Source organism: Grammomys surdaster, unplaced genomic scaffold (assembly GCF_004785775.1).
Source record: "Grammomys surdaster isolate TR1022 unplaced genomic scaffold, NIH_TR_1.0 264, whole genome shotgun sequence".
NCBI classification, from domain to species: Eukaryota; Metazoa; Chordata; class Mammalia; order Rodentia; family Muridae; genus Grammomys; species Grammomys surdaster.
This window is the reverse complement of record NW_021604705.1, coordinates 5,716,547-5,730,227: the sequence shown is the minus strand read 5'-3', so window position 1 is coordinate 5,730,227 and position 13,681 is coordinate 5,716,547. Positions and strand designations below refer to the sequence as shown.

The following is a 13,681-nucleotide window of genomic DNA, read 5'->3' as shown; positions in this document are numbered from 1 at the left end:
GGGGAGAGGAGGGGGAGAGGAGGGGGAGAGGAGGGGAAGAGGGGGGGAGAGGGGGGGAGGAGGAGAGGGGGAGGAGGGGAGAGGGGAGGGGGAGAGGGAGAGGGAAGGGAGAGGGAGAGAGATGTGGTATTGAGGTAAATAATTTGAAAATGGCATAAACTCAATATAATATCTGTACATCATGGCATCTGAATATTCTGATTCATTCATGTAATTGAATGTACTCAGTACTCGGTCATTGCATTTAGTATAAAATTTAGGTAATTTGTCAGACAAGTAACATTATTACCATCACTGTTTTGACAAAATCAAATTGATAACAGTATAACTCTGATGTGGTCCAGATCACAGGGGAAGCCTAAACCAAAGTTTTCACTTACCATATATGACTATTATATTCAACAATACTAAAAAGACATCAATTTTGGTCAGAATTCAGGATTGATCTTTTTAATAACTAACATCGCATAGTGAGCCCACCTGTGCCTCTTTCACCTTTACAAGAATCCTGAAGCCTGGATTTTTTTTTATATCAATGTCTCCATGAGTCTAGAAAAGTACAACACTAGTGTAGGACAACTGCTAGTCATTTCTGTTTTAATGGAATGACTCAAATCCAAATTTTTCTATTGATATCAAATATATCATCCTGTTCCTGTTTTTGTTTGTGGTGTTAGTGAGTGTTGAGGGTCCTCACTAGTGTGCATGTGCGCATGCGTGTGTTTAGCTATGCTCACATGTGGGTACTTGTACACACAAAGGATGGAGACAACTGTCCACTTCAGTGTCTTTCCTCATTTGCTCTCTTCCTTTCTTGTTTGGCATAGGCTCCCTCACTGAACTTGAAATTCATAAATTTTCTTAGGCAAGGTGTCCAATGTACTTCAACTATCTGCCTGTCTTTGCCCAATCACAGCCCAGGATTCTTTGGGTCCTAGGGATTTATTTTCCACTGTCCCCTGCTTGCTTAGTAGGCACCTTAGCAAAAGACTCATCTTCTCAGTACAAAGAAATATTTTCTTTTATGTTACCTTCTTACATAAAATTAAAATGTTTGAAAGATTTTGAATGAATTGGTTCTAAATGGCTATTCTGAATTACGTTATTTTCTGGTCTGATAAAATGGGATGTTGTAGTTTATGCACACTCTGACTTCCGATCCAGTTCCAACCTGATTTCTCTGAACAGCACACTCAAGATTTTTATGTGCATCTCCGAATTGTCTAGGTTTAGCAAAAATGATTCTGGCAACTTTAGAACAACATCCCTGGCCTCTAATATCTCACTGACACCACTACCCTTCATTCTTTGGACTTATCTCCCTAAGTTGTCCTCAAAACCAATCCTTTGAACTCATTAGGTAGAATTCTCTATTCCTATGCATTTTATCATGGTATTTCACACCGAACCTCATCCTGCTTCTTGGCTGTAAATCTGGGCTTGTACTGATATTTGGATCAAAAGTTGACTTCTCTACCCACCTACAAACTCAGTCGAGTAGGGCTCAGCATCATTAAATAGTCCTATGAGTGATTTGTAATCTACTGCCTGTGTTTAGCAGGTAATTTCCAATGGCAGACTTCCAGTTGTTATTGATAAGCAGATACACCAGTGTTGGGAACTTCTATGCCTTCTTTTCTTCAATCCATCTTCTTTTACCAGTGTCAACGTTATTAACTGATGGAGCCATTCCTTACCAGTGAATTCCAGGCTACACTTTAGCAGGGGCTGTCAATCAGATTGCCTTCTGATAACACCTACTTAGACATGGATGTACGCCTCAGGACACACACAGGATAAATTTCTTCCAAATATTAATATTTAAAATAGACAAAAGCTTTAGATATATCTTTGTTTTTCAGATCTCCTGAAATATTGATAAGGCATAAAATAGAGCACATGTTGTTAATGAAATTATATTAATCTATTTATTAATAAAGTTGAACTGATTTTATGGTTTGTTCAGATTTGAAGCTTTGTTTCCAACCCATTGTATACTTTGTTACCAAGTTTGCCCAAGGAAGAAACGACCTTACGTAAAAGTTATTTACCTAATGATGAATGATAAATTCATTACAGCATTGCAAAATAGTATTTGACTCTATAGTGTCTAGGATACTGTAAGTTACATAGTTAATTCTTAATATATATTTGAAAAATAACAGGAAAGATAGAAAGATTCATCACAAAATGTAAAAGAAAGATAAAAGAAGAAAAATAAAATGGGAAGTGTAAAGAGAAAACAAAGGTAACTTAATAATGATGACCCTGGGACAAATTGTCATTCAAGAGGAACCAATATGGATTAACATTTAACTCTACCTGCACAAAACATTTGCCATTTAATATAGGCATGTATGATATAATATTGCATTTAGGTACTTACTGTCTTCACGTATAAACCTTTCCAGAAATGACTGTTATTATTACCTACTTTCTTTATATAAAACTATGTTTACATAATTGAACAATGTCATTTACTCTTCCAATGACTAGATCGACAGCTAAATAATGGTGTTTAAAAGAATACGAGAGAAGATATCACATAGTAATAAATTAAATTTCTAAAATAATTTAGCAGGTTAATACTTACCAGGATATCTTTTCCAGCCCATTTGCATTCATCTCTCCTGGTATAAGATACTGGCCACACAATCTAAGGGCACAAAAGAATCATATTTTTATGCAACTAAATTTGCTAAGAGTTCCAGTATTATATAATCTTTTGTATTTGTTAGGCACAGCTTAGAGAAAGAAATAGTATATGCAGCAATCTTTCAAATGTGACTTTCTTTTAACAATAGTTAATACATTTCTACATACAAAGGATATACATTCTCCATCTATAAACTATTTTTTGTATTGTATGAAACTAGGGTGAGAAATCGATTAAAGGGATTCATACGTTTGAGCAGTGCAGTGTGGGAAGAGTTGTTACACTGGGTGGAAAACAAAGATTGTCCTGGGAAAACATGAGGATCTAGGTGAGAATTTGCAGAGAACATGACTTCTATTCTTTTAAATTTCTCAGTATTTACCATGAAATAGTGATTTCAAAATTTAACACTAGGGTGCTCTGAATACATCTTTCTGAACTAAATTCTAGCATAGCAATAAAGGTTGAGAGCTAAAAGGTTTGGAAAATACAGCTCATAAAGTAATCTCTTTCTTCTTTACCCTCTTTCTCTCTCCATGTGAAAATAAGAAAAAATTAAAAGTAAGAACATATGCTTTGAGATGATGAAAGTGTAAACAAAGTAAAATATATATTTTTAAAACTGCTGCTTTGACTGGGCATGGGTGTGGTGTTTATTAACTATAGTCCTAGAACTTGGGAAGCTGAAAGACTTTCTGGGACTTTCATTCATATGGATCCAGTCATAGTAGAAGAACCACGATGTTACTGATGGTGGCTTAGACAGTTGAATACATTTTATCTATAATAGCAATATAAATATTCTCATTCAAATTTTAGTATAGAAGTTTCCAAGTTCCAAATCCCCAAAATTTTCCATGGGTTTTAATTTTAATAGGTCTTTTCTCCACTGGGCACAACAACTTATTATTTCTCCATCAGTTTTCTCTTCTAGTTATATTTGTTAATTTCCAGGGGGAAATGTCATACATTAAATAAAAATCCAGAGTCAGTGGCAGTTTGTTATTTATGTGTGCTGGAAAGCTTTTAGCCTCGGGATGATTGATTACCATTCATTCGAAGCCTCAAGATAATTCACTGTGAATGGTCACAAGCTCAGGTAAAGATTGAGATTTCAACCCAGGGAATTGGAACCCCAAGCGTAGCACACTTATAAACAAGAGTTTAGGAGTCATTGAAATAACATATGATTTCTGGAGAAATGCATTTCTAGTTCACATAACAAATATGATATTTAAGAATACAATGGGTAACCACATATTCTTAAATGTTTTAATGTCCTTAATTTGTTTGTTCTCTTCTAGGTGATTTTCTGCACATATGTGTTTGTGTGTCTAAATTAAAACTGAGATAAAACCTGTTCCACATAATATAGTCACATATTGAAGACATTCAAAAATAGTTCATTGATCATATTTATGAATGAACATTACTCTGAACCTTGACATTCTAGAGGACAATCCCAGGGCCATCTGTCTTCAAGTTGGCAATTCAGGTCAGGGAGTTCTATCTTTTAAATTTGAAGTTCACAGTGGTTGAGGATAAGATATAGTGTTTCTCTTTCCAATAATAAACTAAGATTTATTGAATGTTATAGCAAACTTCTAGCTAAGTTGTGCTAAAATGAAACAATTTTATTCATATATATATATTGATTTTAGAGCAAATTGATCTTAGAAGACAAATCTATTCATTTTTCTAGTTCTTAATTGTTCTTGCTAAACAATTATTGTTCTTATTTTGTGTTTTTGACTTCTGTCAAATATTATAACTTTATAATCATAGTTTTTTTCTTTACTCAAAACTAGTTAACTACAGATGTCTTACTTTCTTACTCCATTATTTAAAGTATTTCATGATCTACTTTACATGTGTGTATATTTATGTGAAGATGTACATGCAGAAATCTGGACTCTAGAAGCTAATGCTGGGTATATTTCTTAAATGTTCTCCTTTTTATTTTTACCACAGTGATAGTGAACCATGAGAACATAGATTTGCCTGGACTGGCTGACCAGCACGTTGCTTGTTCACCTTGTCCCTACCTCCCAAGAGCAATGATTACGGAACTATTCTATGATCCTGGCACTTTAAGTGGGTGCTGTAAACAGAACACAGGTTGCCATCCTCATCCACAAAGCACTTGGATCTATCTCACTTACAAAATTCTAGCATTTTGATGTGCTGATTTGGTTCTCTTGAAAAATTCAGACACAATTTATTTCATTGCAAAGTTAACATTTGTCTAAAGAAAAGTATTAAATTCATACTTTATATGATTAGAGGTATTATGTGGGCATATCTACATCTATCTATCTATCTATCTATCTATCTATCTATCTATCTATCTATCTATCTATGCTGTCTACCTACCTACACACACACACACACACACATATGCACACATAATGAAGTTTGCAAAATAACAAAAGTTATCTTCATAATTTTAACAAATATGATATCCTAAAGTTAGAATAGCAAATATTCTAAGTTGGTATTTCACTAAATAATTATTTCTTTATATAAAATATCCACAGAAAATTCTTATTTTTTGACCATTTAAAAGTTTTGAAAGACATATTTCATTATTACATGGTCATTACCTGAGGACATTTAGAAATAATCATTTTTAACAAAATCAGATTAAAAATACTCTGGTTATGATTTAGTATAAATTTTTACTGTAAAATATATCATATTTGAACTGCAATACTTTATGAATATGGATCTTAATTCAAGCTTTTATATATGTAAATAAACTTTTCTGTTTAGGTAATAATAATGATAAAAGGACAGATTTAAAACTATGTTTCCAAGCAGAACAAAATCTTTTTACAGTTCATCCAAATTTAAGAACTTGTCATCCAATGTATTCTCCATAAATAGTTCCACACACCACATTAGTGCCTTCAGTGGTAAGGAGCAAAGCCAAACCCAGAGATACCAATAAACATGCTAGCTGAAGCATACTCAGGAGTTCTCTTGGAAGCTGTTCTAGAAAGACTTTCTTCCTCAGGGAATTAAGGCTGGAAAACTAAGAAAATTTGGTTGACTTGTGGTTATAGCATCTAGACGAAGCAAAACAATTCTGTCTGCTTTTAAAATCTCTGTTTGTTTTAAAATTCATAGAATGATTGAAACGAGCCAGAAATCTAAAAGAATATTATGAAAAAAATCAAACTTCTGATATCTAAATAACCAATTTTGTAAGAATATTGATGCCCTAAAATTTGAGTTTACATGAGGAGCTGCAAATTTATTATTTAAAATGAATGACTGTAAATATGGTAGGTATTCTGGGCCACATATTGTGTTTTATAGCTACTCATCTCTATCATAACGTGTAACAGAAACATATAAATGAATAGAGGATCTGTGTTCAAAGAAAACTATGTTCAGACACAAGAATGTCATCAGATGATTACTGGATGAACCTTCAACTCGATGACAAAATGGAGAGATGGACAACTTATACAAATATATACATATAAATATATAGTTCATGAACTCAAGTTATGATGTATTTCTCTAACATTTCAGATTATATGTTATTTTTCTGCATAAAACCTTAATCTATAAATACTTATGGAAGAATAAGCTAGAGGTTTTTTTGTTATTGTTGTTTTGTTTTTAAAATGACTTTCAACAGTACTAGAATTGTTTTTATCCTTGTTGATACTATGGCTTGCTATATCTTATAATATGGCATATTGTTGTCACTCATTTTATATATGCCTGGAAAAAATAATTTTGATATAATTTTGTAGGTTATCTTGATATTAAGTAGCTGTAGAATATCATAAAAACGTTAGTGTTTAAAAATAGAATACATGTATTAAAATAAAGATACCTTTTGAAAATCTTTAATATTCACCAAGTTGAATGAAAATATATGATCCTTTGCTCCAACATACAGTCTACTCCGTTCCTCATCCAGAAGGAAAGTGTGATAACTGGAGCTGTTGGCCAAGCCATTGAAAGTGATCACATTGTTGGATTCCAACATTTCTGAAAGGTAACAAAACAAGACAGTGATTATCAATGTGAGATCCTTTATAAACATATACTGTTGGTACATGGTAATCTGATGTTCTGCTGTCAGTGGCAGGCAGTTCATATTCTTCATGCTATTAAGAAATTCACAGAAACCAAATTTTTTATGATTCTTCAACATTAGAATAATAATAAACATTTATTAATTTCATTCCCATGACTAAAGAACAAAAGGAAAGAAAAAAATTTGTGATGGAAAGTGGTCTAATGGAGTATGTTCGTATGTTCATGGATTAATGACCTGGACCAGGAGGTCATTCTTCCGTGGCAGATTCCTCAAAAGGACCAAAAGATGAGAAAATAAAGAGAATAGGCAAGGTACCGATTGATTGGGAGATCATGCACAAGATGATGTCTTATTCCAAGATGCTTTATTATTGAGTATAGTATTGCACATACACTTTTCAGGGAAAATGAAACATACAAAGTAGAAAATAACACACAATGGGACAAAGTCATCAGGAAGATATCAAGCAATGTACTAAGGGAACACAGTATATCTCAAGTAAGTTACAGGTTGACTACTAAAAGTCTTGGGGCTAGTACCACAACCCTTCAAGGTAGGAACAGTCATGTTCTTGGGATCTAGAAACCCTAGCTCCTCCGAAGCCAATGTTCCAGGCGATAGCTTGCCTTGATAAGCTAGTACCTAGTTGTAGACAAGGAACTAAGTTCCATCTCCATATTTCAGAGCCTCAGGGAAAGTCCTGGATCAGCGTGGTTCTCAACAGAGTAGAATCTTGTATACATGCTTCTTTAATGCTATGATGACTCAATTGGTTTTATTTGTTGCAAGCCATTAGCTACAAAAACACTATGGTGTCAAAAAGTTAGTGGGACTGTGGAGTATGTATCACTTAACCTTCTACGTTGTTTAGATTGTTCTACTGGGACATTTTAATGTCTTTTGACCATCTAATTTTCTATATGACATAAACACTGTAATATTTAGGAGCTAAAATATAGAGAGATATCAAATAATTGATTAAATGTGTTCATTTTTATAAACTTCTTGTTTGCATTTTCCTCTGCTGCAGCATCTTCATGCAATAAAAACACTGCAGTATATCAAACTATGCCCTAAATGTTGTCCCATGTTCTTTCAATATATACTTAATGCAATCAGTAATAAATTTTTATGTGAATTTACAAAATATAGATTCTTCCTCAGGAAGAAACAGCAATCCAAATATTGTCTCTTCCTTAATCCCTAACTTACAGGAAAAATAAACAAAAAAACCTTGGCATATTAGAGATTGCCTTGCTTTATCTATGTTTCTTCCCTTTTTTTATAAAAAATAAAAAACATGAGTTCAACAGGGAAATATAGATCAAGCATTTATTATTTAGATCAAGCTAGAGACATTTTCACTTATGATATCCTACTGTACCTTCCAATATCCTTGGGGAGGCATGAGCACATGGTCTGCCTTCATACACTCTTTGTTCTTTAACGTCATTGTGACTCCTTCAACTACATGTTCCCTTAAAAATGGCAACGACTCTTACAATCTATCTCATGTTCTTTCTAAGTTTCAAAACTATAACATACTCTATTTCCAGAGAGTCCAAATTATTGATAGCCAAGCAAACTTAAAATATAAGCTCTAAAAAGGCAATTATGGCACACACCTTTAATCTCAGCACTTTTGAGGCAAAAGGAGGTGGAGCTCTGAGTTCAAGGCCAGCCTAATCTACAGAGTGAGTTCCAGAAGAGCTAAGGCTACACAGAGAAACCCTGTCCTGAAAAAACAAAACAAACAAAAACTGTGTCAGCTCAGCTAAAATAAATTTTAAAATCAGTAAGCAATGGAAGGGTCATCTAAACATGAATTTTAATTACAAACACATAGGAAGTACATGAGACAGGTTGAAGTATCAAGTATAAGAAACTAAGGAAAAAAATTGTTACTTTTTGAGTTACCCTGTTATAGGAGAAGGAACATCACCAAAGTTCCTGTGTATTAGGAAGGCACACTACAACAAACTATTCACACCTTGGACCTCAGTATTATAGAAGACGGGATGAGTAATATGTCTCCCAAAAGTTATTATGAAGAAGAAAATAGAATGGTAGTTTACATAGTATGTACTCAATTAAAAATTATCTGTATAATGTAAAAATAAATATAAGTATTTCTGATCTTAAAAATTAGAGCTCACAACTGCAATTACTTTAGCGGAAAAATAGCAAAAGGGAAATAGAACTTATAGAGACAACCTCCAGTAAATAGGCACAGCCCCCAGATGTGGGATGGGGCCACACACCCATTTCAAAAATTTTAACCCAGAAATATTCCTCTCCAAAGGAAAGAAAGTCAGGGACAAAAAAAAATGCAACAGAGACTGAAGGAAGGATCATCCAGGGATCCATCACCTAGGGATCCATCCCATTTGCACAAACCAAACCTAGACGTTATTGCTGATGTCAAGAAGTGCTTGTTGACAGAAGCCTGGTATGGCTGTTCCCTGAGAGGTTCTCCAAGGATCTGATAAATACAGATGTAGATATTTATAGCCAACCATTGAATTGAGCCCAGAGGGCCTCATTCAAAGAACTAGGGAAGGACTGAAGGAGCTGAAGGGGATTACAACTCCATAGGAAGAACAATATCTACTAACTGGACCAGCCTGAGTTCCCAGGGACTAAACCACCAACCAAAGAGTATACATGGAGGGAACCGTAGCCCCAGATACATATGTAGCAGAGGATAGCCTTTTTTGACATCAGTGGGAGGGGAGGCCCTTGGTCCTGTGGAGGCTGATGCCCCAGCATAGGAGGATACTAGAGCAATGAGGTAGGAGTGGGTGAGTGAGTGGAAGAGCACCCTCATAGAGGCAAAGGGAGGGTGGAGAGGGGGAATAGGATGGGGGGGGTTGTAGAAGGGTAACCAGGAAGGGAGATATCATTTTAAATGTAAATGAATAAAATGATTAATAAAAAGAATTAGGGTCCATATGGAATATACTTTAAATAATACGCTTACATCTGTCTTACTAAGCGTTCTGTATTCGACACTTCATCACTGTGACAGATGCCTGAGCAAAACAACGTAAGGGAGGATATATGTAGACTAACAGTTTCACAGTTTGTAATTTGTGTCCTACTGGTTTCATTTCTTTTAAGACTATGACAAGGAAGAGTCATCATGGATGAAGGGCACAGCAATGGGAAGCTGTTCACTTCATGGTAGCCAGGAAGCCAAGAGCATCACACAGGATGAGTGACAGACATATCCTTCAAAGGTATTTCATCAGTGATGGCTTTCTTACATCCAGTCCCTGCCTCCCATTTCCCAACCCATATGTAATTCCTTGACCTTATAAGTCCATCAATAAATCAATGTACTGATTAAGTCCAATTCCACACTTCTCAATGTGTGACTTGACCTCCTGGGGACTAATGCTTCAACACAAGGTTTTGAGGGTACCATATTCAAACTATGTCAGGTACTGACTGGTAATTTTATATAGGGAAGGAATAAATGATAGAGGCATGAAGTATTGTATACTAATGCTAATATATATAATATTAAATGTATAGACTTTGTATATTCATTTTAAGAACAATGAAGTATTTTGTTATCTTTTAATCATCAATTCTAAATAATAAAAATGACATTGTACACTGTAATTTTAAACAATGAAGGGATCCTTCCAACTGAAAACTATGTTACTAGCTGAATATAAGTTTGGCAAGAATTGTGCATTTCTACATATATAGTCACGCTTTTGGTAGCTTATATATGAAATCACCCTGGAAACAAACTACACATTTAAAAATGGACCTGTGAATTCAGTTCATTAAAAAAGAATATTTTCCTTGGCAGAAGTTCTTTTCTATTGTTCTAAAATATACTTATTTTTATATCAATCCACTTTTTCTAAATTTACTCTAATAAAAGCCTTTGGCAAAGATATGCAAATTAGAAAAGAATCTTTTTGTGACCCCTATGCAGTGGTAAACATGAACCTTCTACACTACTTCCTGAGTTCAAATCAAACACCTTTCTTCCACTCAATCTCATTTTCAATATTATCTTTGTTTAAATTTATGATTTTGATTTTCTTAGATGTCAACATACTATATGTAATTGATGGTAATTATTTTCAACTCTGAATTTCCTTCTGCAAAATCCAGGCTATTCCTTTTTCATTTCTGTTAAACTTTACAGTGACATAAACTGGCATTGGTGCCAAAACAAATCTTCTGTAATGTGAGATGCTGTTTAACATTCCTCTACCTTTTCATGTCTTCCTGGTGCTCACACTTTATCACAGAGCAACTGATGGCATTTTTAAAACAACATGTATTTCTAAGGTGTTAGTGTGACCACAACACATCTGTGTAGACTACAGCTTTTGTAGTAGAATTAATTATTAGGGCTATAACTCAGTATCATTGTGAAACATCACTCCCTGTACCTCATGATGTGCTAGCCATATTGAGAAGCAATTGAAAGATTATAATCAAAGAGTTTCTTTTGTATATTTGACAAGTAAGTTTAAACAAGTACTTCATTTTCCATATTTTCAGCAAATGATATATTCTCAATGATTTGGTAAACATTATAGTGGAGAATACACTGATGTAACTTCATAGAGTCTGCACCCAGTGAGTCGTGCTATCAACATTGTGAATCAGGGCAATACAGACAACAGGAATAGAAATATAGGGGACTATATCTTGGCAGGAAAATCGATTTATATCATTTTAAGCAGCATCATGACTGGTTCTGGATAAATTACATTCTCTTTTAAAATTTTAAAAGTAGTGTTTGAAATCCCAAAATTGTAGGTTAACTTTCACAGAGTGAACAAAGAGACTACACTCTGTCTGCCATCAGAATGTACTTCAGATCCCCATGGCAGAAGAAACTGGGTTATTTACTCCACCTCTTTTCTGTTTATAAGTGTTCCAATTTGCTTTCCCACAACCTTAGCTATCACAAATTTTCTTGTGATTCATTTGGAAAAGAAAAAATGAACAGAAAATAATCATAAAACAAAGTCACTATCAGCCATTATTTAAGTTACAGAAACATAATTTTATAAACTTGCATTCCTCAACGTTTTACCACAGGTCATAAAAATAGGTAATTTATCTTAAACTTCTACATGATGATTCACCTTTCTGTAATAAAATATATAGTTTCTGTGGCATTCTGGGTATATTTAGAATAAAACCATAATTTATACCCACATTTCAATGACTGAGTCAAATTCTGAGAAAGGTAGTGCAGTGAATATTCATCCAAACATTCAAGACTGGCCAGAATTCAGCTTCATTTAGTAGGATGCAGGACCCTTTTGCTGCTCTTTCACATTTGTTGTTTTTTTTCCCTCATGCATTTCTAACCAATTCATTCTTTTCCCTCCTCCCTCCCTCCACTTTTATTTCTCCCTCTTCCAAGTTTTATAGCAGGAAGGATACCAGGACCCCACAAGATGCTAGACTCAAATGAATTGCTTGTATTCATTGATGGTTTTAGGCTCATGGACTTTTCCAATGACTTAAACTTTGTCCTTTTCTTACAACAAACATGCCTTTTAAAAATCATCAAAGGCTGGGTCTATAAGATGCCAAAACACTTTGACTAAACGCTGACCACCTCTAGATATTTGTAAATATTGTGAAGCTCAGAGAGGTTGAACAAGTTCACAGCCTACATTTCAGAGTTACATAGATACTGCTCCTCCTCTTCTTTCTCCTCCTTACTTTGTCTTTCCACTTTTTGTTATGCTTCTTGAGAAAACATAACCAAGTGCTAGTGTCTACTAGTATCAGTTCTCTTTGCTTTCACTTTGGGATTTTGTGTTATTAAGTATTAGAGTTTAAAACTTTCCTATTCGCAGATCCTTTCCTCAGACTCTTGGTGGCCAACACTTCTGAAATATAAAATTTGTGAAGAAAAAAAATTCTGAAACTGAATTTTTTCACTGCATAGGTTGATCCAATATATATCCTTTAATTTCACAGGGTGATTCTAAGTGTATATTCTCAATTTATACATTAGGAAAGTATTGCTAGAATATGTTTCAAAACCTCCATCTTCTAATTTTAAAAGTAACAAGCATCAAAATATGCATATTTCCTAATATAATTAGAAGCAAACTTACTTGACTAAGGTATATGACATCTGGAAACAGCAATCTTATTCTCATTGCCTAATATAATTTGTTTCAAATCCCTTCAGCTTACTTCTTTATCCCACTAAAACTATATCAAACCCTTCTCTGTTAGTTAATATATATATATATATATATATATATATATATATATATATATATATTTGTGGATGACATGAATAATCATCTTTAAAAAATCTTAGTTTTAATCTTCTCAGTTGAACCTTGAGACTGAAGGGCCATTTCTAAGCTGGGACTGGCAGCTATGATTCTGGATCCCATACTATATGCAAATAGCAAGCAGCTCAAACCTTAGAGCAGGAGATAAATGTTACGATGCTCAAGTCCTTTTAAGGCATCAAGAAATGGACTATTAGTGATAATATTTTTTAAAATATATTATTATTGATGATGATGATGATATCAATGCCTTAACCTGTAGATCAGACTGGACTCTAACTCACAGTTCATCTTTCCCTGATTCATAGATTCCAAGGATGGCAGTCCTCTGTTCCTGTCTATGTCTACTAATTCCAATGTGACCTAATTATTGGCTTCTCTCTATATAATAGTGATTATCATAATTCAGTGAATATATATACATACAGTTTCTTGTAGGCATAATGTATCAGTCAAGAAGTATGTAGAATATGCCAAGCAGAAGAACCTTGATAAAAATGCAGAAAGATATACTTTGGGAAAATAGAAACTAAATAAACAATAATTTTTAAAAAAAAATACCAAGGGATAAGGAGTCCAGGAAAAAAAATAATGCTGAAGTGAGAAATAACCCTTGGAAAATAAGTTAGTCAATTAAACCTGACCTCAAAAACAGATAATAGA

At 34.0% G+C, this 13,681-nt stretch overlaps 1 protein-coding gene across 2 annotated transcripts in view; it reads right to left on the bottom strand.

The window, feature by feature from the left end:
• Window positions 1-13,681, bottom strand: part of Sema3a (semaphorin 3A) — a 201,761-nt gene that overhangs the window by 137,701 nt on the left and 50,379 nt on the right. Inside the window, exons 2-3 of one of the 2 annotated variants that reach the window (XM_028776066.1) lie at window positions 6,507-6,664; window positions 2,594-2,656 (exon numbers count right to left, since the gene is read on the bottom strand). In XM_028776066.1, the coding sequence (XP_028631899.1) occupies window positions 2,594-2,656; window positions 6,507-6,664 (221 nt within the window). Of the gene's footprint in view, window positions 1-2,593; window positions 2,657-6,506; window positions 6,665-13,681 lie in introns of those variants that run through there. The other variant, XM_028776067.1, reaches the window with a different exon arrangement.